This window comes from Magnolia sinica, chromosome 2 (assembly GCF_029962835.1).
Source record: "Magnolia sinica isolate HGM2019 chromosome 2, MsV1, whole genome shotgun sequence".
Lineage (NCBI taxonomy): Eukaryota > Viridiplantae > Streptophyta > Magnoliopsida > Magnoliales > Magnoliaceae > Magnolia > Magnolia sinica.
In genome coordinates, this window is record NC_080574.1 from 136,190,115 (window position 1) to 136,209,329 (window position 19,215).

The 19,215-nt window shown below is 40.4% G+C and overlaps 1 protein-coding gene across 1 annotated transcript; it reads right to left on the reverse strand.

Moving 5' to 3' along the window:
* Positions 1-4,045: 4,045 nt before the first annotated feature.
* On the reverse strand, positions 4,046-4,877 carry LOC131237806 (E3 ubiquitin-protein ligase RHA2A-like). The gene has a single exon (XM_058235804.1). The coding sequence runs from the start codon at positions 4,759-4,761 to the stop codon at positions 4,267-4,269; it is 495 nt and encodes a 164-aa protein (XP_058091787.1). The 5' UTR covers positions 4,762-4,877; the 3' UTR covers positions 4,046-4,266.
* Positions 4,878-19,215: the final 14,338 nt, after the last annotated feature.

Genomic DNA, 19,215 nt, shown 5'->3' on the forward strand with positions numbered 1-19,215 from the left:
AAAAAATGCAGCATGTCCAAGTGATCCAAATCTCGTGTGGACTGCACCACATGAAACAGTGGTGATTGACCATCAAAAACTTATCAGGAGCCACAAACACAAACGTTTTGGATCAAGCTGGTATTTATGTGGTCCTTTCATCCAGGTCTTTGTAACCTTATCAACATGTTGGAAGTGGACCCTAACAAGTTTTTAATGGTGTACGTTCAATCACCACTTTTGTGGTGTGGTCCATTTGAGATATGGATCTGCTGCATTGTTGGGCTCATGTCCTAAAATTACATTTTGAAACGTACGGACCAAAGTGGATATAAGAAACAGAAAACACACCCAGATCCATATCTCAACTGACAGACTGAGGGGAGATACCTCATTTCAACACTTAGGTCTTGGTATCGATCCCCAGCGGGCGGGGGTGCCTAACATGGAGTGTGTGTACTGACATGGGTATGTACTAAATGGGTGTGTACTAACAAACTAACCCAAAAAAACAAATAAATAAATAAATAAATAAAAGAAAATGAAACAGAAAACAGGGTGGGCCCTACAGTCAGGGATCTACCGAAGCGACGCCCGGTTCGGTCGAGTACATCACACAGGTATTGCCCAGTCATATCTTGCCACGTCAGTCTTACTATCACCTAAGCCGCCCCGAACCAACTTGCACCACTTGTGGTACCTTACCATCTTTAGCACCAAAATCCCACAAATGTAGTACATCATCAGTACCACTAAAACGGCAGCAGCGTACATAAAATCAGGATTCTCCGATCATCAGGTGGGCCACACCCAAGGAGCGGATTGCCTGTGACCTCGGGCGCAGAGGTATTCCTGTGCCCCGGACTATGTGGGGCCATAGAGTTATGCGTGATATATCTACTCCGTCCATCTGTTTTGAAAGACCACAATAGGACAGGATCCTAAAAATCTAAGCAGATACAAAACTCATGTCAGCCATGCCAGACGAAACAGTGGGGATTGAATGCATGGAATGGCAGAAGCTTTGTATCAGGATGATATTTGTTACTACAGTTTATCTGAGTGGTAGTAACCCTGTGAACGGTTTGGATGGCATATAGATCATGGTCAGCTCCAGGAAGGTTTCAACGGTGACGTTTCTGTTACCATTTTTTCGTTGGTGTGGTATACCTAAGTTTTGGATCTAACTGGATTTTCTAATAACTATTATTGTAGTCTTTAAAAACAGATGGACGGAGTGGATTTGTCATGGACATCTCTGTGGGCCCCCAAAGAGATCCGGGCACAGATATCTCTGTGCCCCGGGTTACAGGCAATCCACTTCCCACACCGTCAGATACAACTGACGACCGACAGTCCGATAAACAAACACAGATGGCCCACCTACTGATCAGATCAGCTGAGTTCACAGAAGGGCGATCTTGATGGTGGGGCCTATCTTTTCCTTTTTACGGATTTCCTACACAAGTGGCATTATGCCAGATGGTACCGTACCACAAGTTGCGGAGCCGCCGCCTGCAAATGATCAGCTCCCTCTTTTACAAATCCCCCACACGTGTACGCTCATGATCTTCATGCGCTGGCACATGTCCACGTGGAACATGTGTCAGACGGAAGCGAATTGCGTACTGAGTAAACTCTGTGGGGTCCACAATTATTTATTTATTTTATCCGATCCGTTCATCGATCATCCATGTTAACGGATAAATTTAGATTTGAGACCAAAAAATAAGTATACCAAAGCTCAAGTGGGCCACACCCTGTGAAACAGTTTTATTGAACCTCTACTATTGAAAAATTCTTGGAGGCCACGGAAGTTTTGGATCAAGCTGATGTCTGTGTTTTCTCTTCTTCTATGTCTTTGTGATTATATGAGCAGCTTTGATGAAAAATTGAAGGTTTCCACGGTGGAAATCATTATTTCACACTCTATTCAGTGACATGGTTCACTTTAGTTTTGGATTTACTTCAATTTTGGGATCAACGTCTAAAATTATCCAGAAAAATGGATGTACGGTGTAGATAAACTACATACATTTACAGTGATTCCAACTGAGTTTACACAGTACGATAAAAGCCTACTGAGTATCTCGGTAAGCAATCCGATTTTGCTCGAAAAGCGGATTGCCTACTTAAGTAACTCAGTACCCTTAGGGCCTGTTTGGCCGGCTGGATTATACGGGCTTAGAAGGGATTGGAAGGAGTAATCCCGGGATTGGCCGGGCGTGCCAAACAAGCACGTTGAAATTTTACCTGGATTGGAGCAATCCCATGGGATTGCCAGCAATCCACTGACTTCACCATCATTACCTTGAAATCCACCCAATCCCTCCTAATCCCACCTAATCCCATGATTTTTGCCTGGGACATATTTGGATGAACAAATTGGAAGGTATTGGCTGGGCGTAATCCCGGGATTGACCAGGCGGGCCAAACATACTTGGTGGTAGATTCCCTGGATTTAACAATCCCATGGGATTGCCTGCAATCCACTGACACAGCCATCATTGAATGCAATCCACCCTATTACAATCTAATCCCTGGGATGGGCCTGTCCATACACGCCCTTAGCGATCTGAGTAAACTCTCTGGTATGGACCGGATTGCGTACTACCCCCGCCCCTCCCTAGCTTCGAACAGGTAGTTTTGTGGGTGGGTCCACCGTGATGTATCTGTCCACCGTGATGTATCTGTCCATCCAAACCGTCAGTCCCTTTTCACATATTATTTTAAGGCTGGCATGAACACAGAAATAAGGCTTATCCAACGCTCAAGTGGACCAGACCAAATAATAAGCGTGGTTGCATTAAAATGCACAAGGCATTAAATGTCAGTTACATTAAATGCAAGAGTCACCTGTGATGTAATCGTTGGATTTACTTCATTTTTGTTTTTATGCCTTAAAATAATATGAGAAAAGGGACGTTGGATCTCCCTCATTTTTGTTTTCATGCCTTAAAATAATACAAGAAAAGGGACGGACGGTTTAGATGTACAGATACATCACGGTGGGCCCGCCCACAGAACTGCCCGTTCAGGGCTAGAGACGGGCGGGGGTAGAACGCAACCCGCGTCCTCATCAGATGCAATCAAACCATGAGCATGCCCTGGCCCGAAATCAATCCGGTCCGTCCATCTACACGAATACGTGTACAGTCAATACATGTTACTGAGCCTTGATTGATTTCTTTGGCTCGACATTTATTTCGTATATGTGCGGTCCACCGAAAAAGGACCCCAACGTGATGCCCGGATCTACGCGGTGGGATCTGCCTGATGAGCGGCCTAAATACACCGTGGGCATCTACCTGACTGTGGGGCCCGTCTTGATGTATTTACATTACATCCACGCTGTCCATCCGTTTAGAAAGATCATTATAGTGAATGATCCCGAAAATGAACCAGATCCAAATCTCAGATGGACCACACTATAGGAAACATTGGTGATTGAATACCCACCATTAAAAACTTCCTGGGGACCACCGGAATGTTTATTTTGCATCCAAACAGTTGATAAGGTGAAAAAGACCTGGATGAAGGGACCATGTAAATATCAGCTTGATCCAAACCGTTGTGGCACACAAGAATTTTTTTAATGGTCAATCAACACTGTTTCCTGTGGTGTGGTCCACCTGAGATTTTGATCTGCTTTATCTTTGGAATCGTTCCATAAAATGAGATTTCAAAACGGATAAACGGCATGAATGCAAAGCACATACATTACGGTGGGCCCCACCAAGCTAAGGACTTCTGATACTCATATCACATTTCACACCACCATCTGCTCACATAATCGTATACGTGTGGACCAAGTTCTTCCAACCCACACGAAATTGAGAAAAAAAAAACGAAAAAATAAATAAAAGCGAAAACGCCGACAACGACACGTCGTAAAAACCAAAGATCATACGCCACCATCACCATCATGCATGCATTCATGCCCATCGAAACGTTGCATGTGAAATCTCTCTCTCTCTCTCTCTCTCTCTCTGCACAAAAGAAAGCTGAGATTTACAACAGTAGAAACAAAAAAGACCCTTAAAAAAAAAAAAAAAGCACCAGGATATCGACATTTCACACCCACATTTTTTTGATAGATACACCCATTCCGTACCTTTTGATTTACAGAAAGCAAAAGGAAAGGACGTATCGATCAAAAAAAAAAAAGAGTGAGCTTAGATAATGGCTTCAAAGTTACAGCTAAAACCACATCACATGCCATCTCATCATCATCATGCATCATGCATGGCATGGACATCATCAAGTCGGTGAGAACCACGTGACAAGCTACGCTCCCACGCGCTGCTCCGTCTCCACCACTCTCTCTTCCTCTGACACCAGCGGCGCACGACAGAGCGGGCAGTTTAAGTTCTGGTGATCGAACCACCCTTCCAAGCAAACCTTGTGAAAAACATGGCAGCATGCTAACCTGCGCACCTGGTCCCCATCCCTCAGCCCACACAAGCACACCACACAATCAGACGGCCCAGCATCACCGTCCCCCTCATCACTTCCCCCTTTCCTAAACGTGTACACGCGGGTGACTTTAAGCTGCTCCGTCAGCACGATCAGACCGGCTAATCCTGAGCCCACGGCGCCAAATAGCCTGTCCCCGCCAACGACCACATCCCCTCTCGAGCCGCGGAGTCTGGAGAAGCCAATCGATTGGAAGAGGCAAAAGATGAGGGATTTGAGATAACATACGCAGTGAGCGGCGAGAGCTACGAGAATTATGGGGATCGAGTCAGAAGGCACGTTGCTCAGATCGCCGGGTAGACCCATCTGGGATTTTTCTTTTCTTTTCTTTTTCTTCTCTTTTGAAATGGGACGAGAAAAGAGAGCATTTGTGGGGATTTTAAAGGGGTTTTAGAGAGAGAGAGAGAGAGAGAGAGGTTCGAGTCATGTGAGCCGTTGTTTTTATTTGAGGGGTGGGGTATGCCGTGGACGATGGAAAATGTAACAGGACAAGGTTACTTGTGTTAGAGTGGGGGTGGCAACGTGGTAGACTTGGACACGTGGCATGGCCCAGATAAATCCAAGCCGCTCTTCAGGTCGGCTCCACCGCTTGGATGCATTCTCCCGGAAATTAGGACGGGTGGAAGAAACCGATCGAGGGTCCATATTTAACATGCTTGTCCCTTTTACGGATCTTATCAGCCCAGCTTTTTATACGTGGAATCTAGACCGTGTGATCGGGCTGATGAACGGTTTGGATCCATCCCACGTGAAAAAGTATTCTCGATCGAGTATAGTTTATCCGTTCGTTGGGTGGGCTTTCTAGGGCTTTCTGTTGGAGCCTTCTTCGGAAGGAGGGAGGTGGATTTGTCGTTGTGGGGGCCATGGTTTTATGGGACGCAAGATGGGATTCTACGGTATGATGTGAGTTTGATACGTGTTAAGGAATGGTGGCCGTTAAAGTTGCCTGCACGTTGGCACACAATTGCGTCGATCTGGAACGTCCATTTGTGTTCACTAAATCACCGTAGTTGGATTAATTGTATAACATCAATTTGATATTCAATAGTTTTAACGGTTGGGATCTCCTTATCAGCAGTTAGATTTTGGCTTATCCTTATGCTCGATCCATAAGGTGGGCCACTATAATAGACGGTTGGTATCTATTTCCGTTACGAACGTAGAAGACTGAACAGGGAACTCTTATTGCTCCAGAGGATACTAATTATAGCGCTTGTACTTCAAGCGCGAAACACGAACGCATCAAAAGTGCATATATTTAATATGTATGAGATATCTGGAACGTCCAATTGATGTAATTCACATCCTATACTTGTAATCCCAAAAAACCATTTGTTGGATATATCAGTTACAAAAAATAGGCGGTTTGAAAAATATCACATTCAAATCGTACTTAAAATCATAACATGATTTATGCAGCATAATATTATGGATTATAAATATTTGATGCTTTTTACACATATTGAACGGTCTGGATCTTTCCTAAATGCCACACGTCAGCATGTAAGACGCATTTGTCTTTGGCGCTTGACGATGAGGTGTGTTCAATAAAGCAAAGTTGCGGATGTTACGATGGATGAGTCGAGAGTAGTGACATACGCACGCAGAAGGCTGAACCGGGAACTCTAATTGCTGGAAAGGAATTCTAACTCTAGCGCATGTATTTTCAAGCGCGAAAGACGCATGCAACACACGTACGTACTAGTAAAATATAATAGATATCTGGTACATCCAATGTATGGAACTCACATTGTATATTATAAACCCAAAAACTGAACTTTTTATATCTTTCAGGTAGACCATACACATTAAAAAAATTAGACGGTTAAGAAATTATCACAATAGTCGACATTCAACTGGCATGTAATCTCAAAATATGAGATATACAGTAAAATATTGTATCTAATAAATATTTTCATCTATTTAATGGTCTGGATTCTCTATGAATGTGACACGTAAGTACGTGAGATGCATTTGTTTTTGGCGCATGACGATGAGATATATTCAGCGTCAAGTAGGTTGGTGTAACGTAAAGTTGCAGGTGGTCCGGATTGCGTTTTTGCTTCTGTCGCGACTCAGAATCGCAGCATGTTTATCCTCATTGGGGCCATATGCTGAGATGGCCCGATGATCTGAGCTGTCCGTCCTGTATATTCTATGATACATACGCATCTTTGGAAACTCACGGTATTCTACGTTGTTCTCGTAGAAACTCAATCGAAAAAGACACCGGCTATAAAAATGAAAAGGTGAGCAGTTGATAAAAATTCGAAAGTAAATTAAACGGTGGATCAGGAGATTGTAATCGTTCAAAAGGTCAGTCAAGCAATCAATATTTATTTAAGAGGTCGAGTAACGACCGAGTAAACATAGTTATTGAAAAAGTTGACTTAGTGGCCGACAATTATCTAAGAGCTTGATTAAGCAACGGATAGTCATTCAAGAGCTTAGCTAAGCAATTGAGTAGAATACAATCGAGCTAAAAAAACAAAAGGAGTTCAGAGCGTTTATTAGAATAAGCGACAAGAAAGTCTCTAAAAAGTTATTTAGGGTTAAAACCGCCGTAACAATTATCTAAATGTGAAAAGCATGCGCAGAATTTAAAATACTAAAATAATCGTCAAAATGTGAGAAGCATCCGAATGATGCAATGTGGTTAAAATTATGAATAACAAAGGAATATCATAAATCAAATAATCTAATACTAACCCAATAAAATTCAATATATCTTTTAATTATTTTTCATTTACATTATTTAGTGTAATCACTGCACTTTTTTGCCCTTATATTTAATTACTTCTGCGAATGAGCTAAATAGGTGACCATGGTTGCTCCAAATTGGAAATCGAGCACGGATAAAATCTCTGTTAGTGTAGATGAAATTAGAACCTTAAAATGATTAATTTTAAACATTTAACTATAGAAATAGAAGGTCATGATCATCAGTGAAGCGCAATGTGACATCATGGCTTACTGAAGACGGTTCCGAAAATATGGACCGTTCAAATCATAGGGCCACCTCAGCGTGTCGGCCTCTGTGGAGCGGCGTATGATCTCCTTCCTGCATCCCGACTGAGGCAAAAGAACCCGGTAAAAACTGTGGGCTCCACCAACAAATGTTCTCCGCGGTTTCTGGGCCGGTTTAACAGTTACGATAACCTTATCCCAGTGCGAAAATCCTATGTGGGGCCCACTTGAACGTGCATATGATGACGGTGTACCATTGGATATGTGGCATCCACCATCATATGATGAAAACCATCCAATAAGACCAGTAAAATGGACCGTAGAAAATTTTAACTCTTTCTGTTCATCTTGCAAGCCCCTCGATCTGAATGGTCTTGATCTCAAATCAGGGTAACTTTTAACCCACACGCAATCCACAGTGGACCCTATCTATCCAACGGTCGGTGTAATTATAAGTTAGCTTATTTGGGCCCCACATATGAACTTGCACCACAAATATTCATACACAATCATGTTTTGTTTCCGGCTCCAATCATTCCATTTCATTAATTTCTTCACTTAGACGATGTTTGCCTATTCTCAACCTTTAAAAAAGTATCGCTAATTCGTGCACATGGCAGCTCATTTCTACGCTATCAAATGTGCAAGCATGGCATATGTGTGTGAGATCCAAGCCGTCCATCAGGTCGATCTCATAGTTTAAAGATACTTGACCGAAAAGGCTCACTCAACACATGACGAATGGACGGCTTATGAAATAACCAAACTGACCAAAGGATGGACTTGATTTTTTGGCAAGGGAACGGTGGGATCCACACGGTGTGGTGTTGGATCACGTGCGGTGGTGGGGAGATGGATGCCTTACACGTGTAGTACTAACAACCGGCCTCACCAGAGATGATAGTAAAAAATTAAAATTAAAACAATATATTAACGACTCGTATCACTATCAATCCAACGGTAAAGCAAAGTGGGGCCCAGATTTGATTGGCTCTTTGTAAAGTGTTTTCTAGTCGAACGATTGGGGCCCACTCATTCTTCAAACGAAATTAAAGGGCATTCTGGGTATTTAAAAAGTATTCCCGTTATCTGTACAGATACACGTCTCCTTCTATAACAATGTACTGAAAGAGAGCTAAACTACTGCAATAATTCACCATTATTTTAAAAATACCAATGATTCATTTCCTCATATTCATGATCACGTACGGCTATCCATATCCATTCAAATCGTGGATATAGATAGTGGGCCCTAGGAAATTTTTAACGGTGGGCGTTCAATCACCACTGTTTCCTGTAGTGTGGTCCACCAGAGATTTGTATCTTCCTCATTTTTGGGATCATATTCTAAAATAAGCTGGCAGAATGGATGGACGTGGTGGATAAAACACATACATCATGGTGGGGTCCACAGAGCTTTTCCAGCACCTACGTTAGTACTCGATAGGTCACTACCGAATCAGAGTCTCAAATTGTGGGCAACACCTTGATGGCGAATATCTCTAAAATCACTGCAATCGAACAGTTCTAACCTTGCTATACACGAGTTTCCAGACAGACACGTGCGTATCTTTGCGAGATATAGATTGCTTTTTGGGTAGTGCCCATCATTACTGAGCCATGGCCCATCATTCATGGGCGGTTGGAAGTGTCCAATTTTGTGGGCCATGGTCCATCATGATAGCCGCTGATACACCAGAAATTTCACCTGCTGGCAAAGTACCGAAACTTGTGGTAGCGTGACATCTTTCTCACCAACGTCACACCTGTGTGGGACATCAGTACCATGGAAACGGTGGGACCCACCATGAAGATCACTTCAAATAAATAGGAGGCCGATCCTACCATCCGATAGGCCATTACTTTGAAACAACGGACAGAATAAATCAATACACATGTATGGCCCACCAAGAGATCGAATCATCCTGATTTTCGGCAATGATAATCTTCATGGTGAGGAAAATATTTTTAACGGTGCTGATTTTTCATATTGGCAGGAAAGATGGCACGTTACCACGAGTTATGGCACCATTGCCTGTAGATCATCGGTTCTCATTAAAAGGAGACTTTGCGTAATCTGCGGCTTAAATCAGCTCTCCGTGTGAATACCAGGTGCACTCGCGCAAGTACACTTTTCAAGTGCACTTTACACTGCACGTGCGAAAGTACAGAATCCAAACCGTTCGGCTGGTGGACCCCATTGATCAGATTCTCTTTACCAAAAACTAAGCTACTCTCCTCTTTTAATGGGCCACAAAAGCGTGATAAACACGGACCGTCGGTCAATTCTTCTGCACACGTGCGGCCCACAAGATGAACGGTCCGATCATTACATCACCAGATAGTCAAAACCGAGAGTCCCACCTGATGATCGGCTTCGTTCTACCACCTTGGCACGTGGGACCCACTTCCTAGGTGCACTCCTGGGTGTGCACCTAGCAAGGGCTCTCTTATGCGGGGGTAGATGTCGTTGAGATCTCCGGTATCCACCGACCACCCTTTTTAGTCCTTTTTTGCCCTCTGCTGTCTTAGCACTGATCAGCCATCAGTGGTTGCGTTTGAACTTTCATATAAAGCCATTTCTTTTACATCAACATGTATATCAGATCCGTCCAAAATGTGGGACACATCATGCTAATTACCAAATTTGAAAATCAGACCAATCCACCCATTGAATGGGACACAATGTCAAGAATCAGTTGATAGCCGATGCTGTGACTCAATGTACTGGTATGGCCTATTCAATAAGCGTGTCAGCCTAATTTTTATACCACGTCAGCATCACTGTGTGTCTCGCTTTCTTACTCAAGCTTAAGGCCCGTTTGGATGCATAAAATTAGCTAACTTATGAAATTGAAAGTTCGTTAATTGGTAGTTTCATGGAATTGTAATTTCATTAATTAGCCAATTGGTTATTTGGGTTTAGCTTTTCAAATTCATGATTTAAAAATAAAAAAATAAAAAAAATGGTTCTGTCTCCAAACATTTTAAAATGCATGTTGTGACCATTCATTCATTTATATAACTAGGAGTAAGCTATGGTGCAAGAATCACACGGATTCGAATGATCCTAGTTCTTTGAAAGGGGCCAACTTATTAAAACCATACATTGTTTACAAGCTATAAATTGTACTGTTAAGATCTTCATATTAAAAGTATTGTTTAAGTATATTAAGAAAAATAAAGTGAGATCCATATCTACTAGATGTTTCTAGATAGCGATTAGGCTTATTTTATTTTTTTAAGACAATTTTAATTATTCATTTTCATGGCTTAATCTAATTGTATGAGTGAATGATTCAGGTTGACAACAGGCCACCCCTTGTGGTGTTTAGAAGGTACTGGGACATTACTAACACGCCTACAATTACAAAGATGGGAATGTTTGCAAAATCCTTTTAAATTTATTATTGTTGGGCTAATTAAATTTACATTTTAGAAACATAAAACAAGTCCCGTGAAATCAAATAGGATTATAAACCATACAATTAATGGTTATCCATCTTAAAAGTAACTTTCAACACATGATCTCAACCATCCAATTATGTGCTAAGAAGATGGATGATCTATATTGATTTTTAGACCATCCATGACATGGGTCTACTGTTGATTTTTCATACATTAGAAAATCATCCGTCACATAATAATCTTAATCACTCAATCAAATGATAATAAATGGATGGTCCATATATATTATTCCCAAGAAATCTCCTATTTGTGATAAAGACCCTCCATCATGTTGTACACACCTTTCATTGGCCATACCTTTCAAAAATCACTTTGGATTGAATAATCCTAACCATCATTCAGTCAATGGCAAGGAAATGGATGGTCCATGTTCAACACACTAAAAAATACTTTGACATGATGATGCTCCATATTGATAATACTATTACGTCATTGATTGTGTAAATAATTATATCTAGGCATACATGACCCTTCACTTACCCAATGGACGGTCCATATCAATCATTGGATGAGGTGCGTTATAAGTTCACATGCACACAGATGTAGTGGAGCATTGCTCATGTATGGTACATCGTACCATCTTCTTATGTCATCATCATGTAGAGAATTTTATAGTACCATCCATCTTTCCCGCCAACCTGCAACTTGCATAGAGCATCAATACCATGAAAAGGGTAAGAAAAGACCATGGAGATCACGTCCTCCACACGTGGCATGTTGGTGGGAAACATGGCAAGGTACCACAAGTTGCGGTACTATTGCCTGCAGGTGATGAGTTCTCTTCTGACTATATGTATGCAACAAGAACCTTCTAAGTCTGTCATTGGGCACGGTTTGTGGGGGCCATCATGATGTATGTTTTTATCCATCCCGTCCATCTTTTTTCCAGATCATTTTAGTGCTTAATCCCAAAAATGAGGCAGATCCAAGCATCAGGTGGACCACACCACAGGAAAACAGTGTTGACTGAATGTCCATCATTAAAAATTTCCTAGTGCCCACTGTATTGTTTATTTTCCATCCAACCGGTTGGTAAAGTCACACGAACCTGGATAAAGGGAAAACAAAAATATCAGCCTGATCCAAAACTTCTGTAGGCCCCAAAAAGATTTTCAACCGTAAACATTCAATACCTACTGTTTCCTTTAGTGTGGTACAGTCGAGATTTGGGTCTACCTCATTTTTTGGCTCATTCCATAAAATGAGCTGTAAACATGGATGGACGGCGTAGATAAAACAGATACATTCTGGTGGGCCCCACATAGCTTTAACATCAGCTAGCTGGTTGGTGTTTGGGTCACTAGCCAAACCGCGTCCTCTGTCATTACGTTCCTATCAATGGATCACCATCATCTATTGGAAGCTTTTCCCGGTGGGCCACCCTTTGAAGGAACTTTTAAGCCGTTGATTTTGAATATTTATTTATAATAATCAGTTCAATCTCGGATAATTAGGTACATTCATGTGGTCCTCCTTTAGAGAGAGTGTGGGTGAATGTGGTTGTTGGGAGTGGGCCACAAGATTTGGGTCACACATTAAAGTATGATATCAGTATCACATTAGCGTACTGGGTACGATGCATGGTAGGTCCCACAGACTGTACCCCAAATGCCTAGTGGGGAATGATCACATGCGAGTATGTGGGGCCCACCTTGATGTGTGACTACCATCTAACCTGTCAATTAGATGAATAGCTATATATCAAAATCCAGCCAGATCCATGAACTCAGATGGGCCACATCAAAGCTAACAATGTGGGGGACTACCGGGAGGGGGACGCACACTGTAGAAACTTCCAGATGGGATGTGAGGTCCACCTTGTTGTGTATACGTCATCAAATCCATTCATCAGGTGGGTCCCACCCGGACGAAGGGACAGATCATAACTTGGGTCATTTAAAGTGAATACATTGGTTTTAGGACCGATTGCACGGTGCAAGAAAGTAGCAGCCTTGTAATGGGCTATAACAAGACAAATCAGTTTGAAAAAAAAAAAAAACACTATAGGGGCTGTTACGAGGTTGACGGACTCTCGTTAGGGCCATATGTACATAAGAGGTTTTTTTCAGGCCGTTGTGCGCTGTCCCTAATATGGACTGATCTAATAGGGTGCACTGTAGCAAACTCAGGTTCTAAATCCTGCATGTAAAAAACGGAGGGCGCTCCAACTGAAAAGGAATGCAAGCGCGGGTGTCAATCAAGTACTTTAAAGCCGACACTTGCAGTTGCAATAGCACCTTACCACGTTAGCCATTACAACAATCATTATCATTATGGAATATCATGGTGTGATCTTTCCCAACTTTACTATGATACAGACGAAATGTGCAACCGTATCATAGAAGTCTAGATTGAATAATGATTGTAATGGGCCGGCCTAGAGGTTGGCTCCATGTGAATTTTCTTGGCATGGGACTAGTGCACTGACAGCCTAGGATTACACATAGCACCCATCGTGCTAAAGCTTGCAACTGCATCCCCATCAGCATGTTGTGCGCTTAGTGTTATTAGATGTATTAAATTTGTTTGTAACCAAGTTTGTCGGTGTCATTGACAGCTCACTAAATTTATTTGAGAAATTTTCATTTTTTAGCATTTGCTCATTGGATAGTTTTTTGTTCTAAATCAATTTAATTGAAGGTGACTTCATCCCATTGATGAGTCGTCGATGGCACTCAATATAATCGAAGCTCTCATCGACCAATTTATATAATTTTGTAAAATTATGAGTTTTGTTTTCTAATTTATTTTTAACCATTTTTAAGGATTTGTAATCAGAGCTTAAGGTATGGGAAAAGTCTTAGAGCTGTTTTGGAGCAAAGGGGAAGAAAAACTAAAATTTTGTAAAAGGTAATTGGGGTTTCTTGAATTGGTGAGATCTCCCATCTCTTGTGATATTGTGTATCATAATGGATACGTTGTCGCTTTGTGTCATGGTTTTTTTTTTCCACGAGAGTTTTTTTATGTAAAATCTCATGTTTTATGTGAGTTGCACCAAAGGTAATCCACCTGCCATGTAAAGGAAATGTTCATGTTTAATTATGTTCAATTCCATTTGAATCACTAAAAAGACAATAATAGATTTCAGTCAAGGGTTTGGAAACACCAAAAATTCAGAGATGAAAAGTCAAGGTTTAGTATATATTAGACTTAAAATAAGGTTTTAATACCGAGGTCATAAGTCCCTGCTTATGGCTCGGTAATAGACCTTGTGGGTAGTGAGGTCATGGATTCAGGTACCCATGTGGTGTGTGTGTGTGTGTGTGAGGGTGTGTTAAAAAAAAATATATTTAAAATTTTAATTTTTTTTTAAAAAAAAAAAAGACCTAAAATAATGTTAGAATTTATCCATATATAAATAAGGTTCAATTAAAATATTCACCAGCTGCAAGTATATATGTGATTGCATGGTTCAAACAATCACTTTCTTAAAAGCTCAAGCCATTGGAGGATAGCATATCAATGTATATCATGGGACTTTAACAGTCTACTAAAAAGTTTCACCTTCGACTTGGTTCGATCAATGGGTGGTGACCACTAATCTATTTCTAAATTTTCTTAAAAAGTTTTTTTTTTTTTGGAATAAAATGATCTTTTTTTTTCTTTTTCTTTTTCCTATTTATCTTTTAAGTGTTTAATTCAGTTTCAAAAAAACAAAAAAAAACAAATCTTTGCCCATCTTCCATAAATATATGGAGTTTTAAAGGCTTAGTCAATCATATAAGTTTCTTTGTCAAAAATAGAGTTTGAAATGGAGTTTTTCTAAGCATGATCTGTCCGAAAAAAAAAGAAGAAGAAGTGAATTTGGGATGTTTCTCACCCGTCCATGTTCGCAAAATACGTTAATTTGATAAAGAAATCCACCCTGGAAAACAAGCAAGATTGACTGATGGTGCATTTATGGCATAAAAGAAAAAGAAAAGTAACAAGAGCAAATGCAAGTGTCCACACAGGGTCTTAGACAAACCAAACCAATTGTCCTATTTTAGTTAAGAATCTGTGTCTATCCAAACAGTGCTTTAGCCATCTTCAAATGCTCAAGCAAGAGCCAATGCTATAAGGGGTCATTTAGATGTCTGTAAATGGAGTTAACCGTAAACAATTTACAGGTAAATGATTTAAAGTCCGTGTTTGGATGCTGAAAATATCCGTAAATGATTCACAGGCTGTAAATCATTTACAACTTTCTGCCTCATTTGATTTACAACGAAAAAGTTGTAATTTCATTTACAAGCTTTCTTGTAAAAGAAAATATTGGCTCAACATTTGCAGGACTTGAACAATTTACAGGCTATTAAAACACAAAAAATCATTTACAGCTTATAGTTAAACAGGACAGGCTGTAAACGTTACACCTATAAATCATTTACCACTTAAACCATTTACAAGCATCCAAAAGACCCTTAAAATATTCATCTAGTTTGAAACTGTATAATCCCTTGGCATATGCTAACCTGAACCTGACTAGCCCAACCCAAACTTTAGGTTAGGTCGAGTTGGGTTCACCTGAGGTTAGGTTGAGCTTGGTTTGGAAAACTCAAACCTCTTATATTGCATTGGCATACCATATATACATCTGTCAATGTGCAACTCAAGGACTATGATGGGCGGCCCCAATTCAGAAATAAATCATACTTAAAAGATTGTTGTCAAAAGGCAATAAAGAACAGCCACTGAACTGCCCAAGCAAACCAACAAAAGACCCATTTTGAAAAAATAAAAAAGAAGATAATATGAAACCTAACCAACTAAGCTGAATTTCTCAATTTCAACTATGTACATAGAAATAGAATATTGAAGCCAAAATCAAACATCAACAATGCCATTGGTATGGTTGATTAACCTTTTTTTTCTCTTTGGACAATGATCCATCCACTTTGAGACCAACAATTTCGATGGGCCAAACTAGTAAGTATAGTATCATGTGTAAAGGTTAATGAGTATCATGAGATGGGCTAATGGCAAGATGAGGAAATGAAAACATTGGGCCTGTTTGGTAGGCAGAATTTCAACATATTGAATTGCATTTTGTGAGAAATAAAATCCATCCTGTGTTTGGAATCGGTGGACGGGATTGAATTACTATGGGCATTTGACCTTCCAGTCCAGCAAGAGATACGGCATGATTTATGATGGCTTTCAAAATCCACTACATATGGGGCTCATGTTGATGTGGATATGTATCCATGCCGTCCATCCACATGTGCCCTTTATGCATGACACTCGAGTTGCATATGAACATAAGTGACAAGCATCACATGTGAAATCTGGTTGTTGATTACTATTCCAGAATCCAACAAACACTAGTTTCACATGATATAGTTTTTCCACATGAAAAATTCAATCCTAAACCGTAGATTTGATAGTCAAAATGTTGATCGAGTGCCTTAAATCCTAGTGCTGAGAAGACCTAATTCGGTTGGACTAGGTCCTATCAGTTCGACTGAATTAGTGGTGAATTGTCTAGTTGCGGGCTGTCCACTTTTACACATTTTTGATTTGACCGGATATGCATGAGTTCGTTCGGTTCAATCCAACCGACGAAGTGCAAAAGTCTGAGTAAGTGCGGACGTTTTGTTTCTAATTGTGTATGGAGTGTATAAATACCCTCCTAATTACGATTAGGGTTAGCATGATTGCTTAAGGGTTATGAGAATAAAGATAGAATTTCTATTGTAAGTTATTCCATCTCTTATAACTTTCTTTTAATTATAGTGGATTGATCAATGCTTTGTGCCATGGTTTTTTCCCGCAAGTATTTTTCACGTAAAATCTCCTTCATGAAGTGTTTGCTTGGATTTTTCATTCTTCATTGCTTGTTAGATTTGATTTGAAATTGTTCCGGCGCCCAATACAAAATACCATGATATATATAAAGGAGTAATTATTGTGTTAATACCATACAATGTAATGCAATGAATCGTTCCAAACATGCCCTAATCATTTGAGCACTTTTTTTCAACACAAGATTCTAAATCTATGTACTTGACAAGCTATCTTCACTTTTGGGTCATGTATTTCAACATCAAGCTATGAATTTCAACACTCTTTCAAATCTATCAAATGAAAACACGAGAGATCGATCGGGAGCATTGAGCCTGTGGTTTCATTTCAATGTAAAGCATCACTTCAACATAAAGCAAACAGGAACAACCAATAAAGAGAACTTATCCAATCTAAATTACCAAGCATTTACATCAACATCTAATCCATCCATCAGGTTAAGCTAACCTAATTCTTGAGTTAGGGCATCCATGTAGTTAGTGGATTGCATACTGAGTAAACTTTGTGTGGCCCACCATGATGTATGTATCTTATCTATGCTGACCAAACATTTTACCAAGTCATTTTAAGGCATTAGCTTAGAATCGAACCATATTAAAAGTACAAGTGGACCACACCATAGGAAACAGAGGAAATTAAATGCGAAAGGCATGAGCTTAGAATTGAACTATTTCGAAATCTCAAGTGGACCATACCATAGGAAATAGAGGGAATTAAATGTCAATCGTTAGAGACTTCTCGAGGGTTACAAAAGTTTTGGATCAAGCGGATATTTTATGTTTTCTCTTCATTTATGTCTGTGTGACTTTATAAAGAGGTTGGATGACAAATACATCTCACTGGAAGGTTTCAACGGTGAACTTCACCATTATCTCCACTGTTTCCTATGATGTGGTTTACTTGAGCTTTGGATATAGTTGAGTTTTGGGTGTCCTAAAATTATTTGAAAAAAATGGCTGGACGGCTGTCGATAAGACACATAATCGACAGTGGGCCCCACAGAGTTACTCGGTACGCAATCCCCTTGGGTCGATGTAGTGGTGTCGTTTCGATAGATGGATTGGACCTTGGACATATGGTGCCATGCTTGCACATGTGTGACATGTACAAAACCTTTATTGCCCATACGCCTGGGCTTAGCAAAGCTTAGAAATTAAATTTTAAAAATGAATTAGATGATACTCGGCCGCATAAAAACTATACCCTATGTAGCCAAGTCAAACTCTTGATTGGACAACCATAGCCTCTACTTTGTGGATGCTTGTTTATGAAAATAGAACCATTGGTTCTTCTCATCTTAACCGTCCATTAAATTTCCACCAGTCTGCAATAGGTTAATTTTGGATTCACGATATATCTACAATAGGCTCCATAATTTGGATGATTTAATTTGACTACTTATATGCCACGTGTGCAATTTCTAAGTAATTCTAAATGCAAGTGTATCATCCTTCACACTTTGCCGGAGTATCAAAGTTATATGAGGCTTTAATAACTTAATTACACAACTACACGCAACCAGACATTCTGTTATGCTATATGAGGGATGATCCTAGCCGTGCATCAGCAGGAATTTACCACAGGAAATAGTGTGAATTGAATGCCTACCGTTGAAAACTTCTTGGGGGCCACAGAAATTTTCGATCAAGTTGATATTTGTGCTTTCCTTTCATCCATGTCTGTGTGACCCTATGAATATGTTGGATGACAATAAAAATCATTGTAGGCCTTGGGAAAGGTTTCAACAGTGGATGTCATTATCCCCACTGTTTCATGTGGTGTGGTCCACTTGAGCTTGGATATCCTTCAATTTTGGTCTCATTCACTAAAATGAAATGGAAAAGCGGATGGACGGATTGGATAAGACAGATACATCCACGATGGTGCCCACGGAATTTAGTCCCTAAGCAATCCTTCTTCCACTTTATATGATAGAATTGCGTAAGGCTTAGAAATTTGTCAGCTCACCAGTTTTATTGTGTGTTTTTGGAGCTCATGGATTGATGATCCAAACCGTTTTTATCATAGGCCTCACTATGGATGGATGGCGGAAACCAAGACATGCTAAAAACTTGAACATCCTGACCGTTTAATATTCCTAACTGCATATACTCGGTGGATATATACAAATAAAGCCGTGTCAAAAATTCATAGTGGGGTCCATGAGATGGATGGTCCGAAGCCCATTGACACCATTGTTCTATCCATAGTAAGGCCTACCGCTCCCCATCCATACACCCTTTTTGGATTTTACAGTGGACAGATTGAATAATTTGGGTTCTCGTGGTGCATTGTTGGTTGAACCATCACTGGGGCCACTATGGATCTGTGGAGCCGATTCAAAGACCTCAAACCTTCGATGATGGGACCATGGGTCTGAGAAGGCCCAACCATATTGATGCCCCAGCCCAAGAATCAGGTAGACCCACCTGTCTGATGGGCTAAAATTTGAAAAACAAATGTACGGCTGTGAAAACCTTGGATGAAGTTTGTTTCCAAGGCCCACTTGATTCCAATGTTAGGGCCTGCACAATGATTGAA

What these genes read in the sequence shown, in the direction of transcription:
- LOC131237806 (XM_058235804.1), bottom strand. Translation starts at nt 4,761, where the DNA reads ATGGGTCTACCCGGCGATCTGAGCAACGTGCCTTCTGACTCGATCCCC.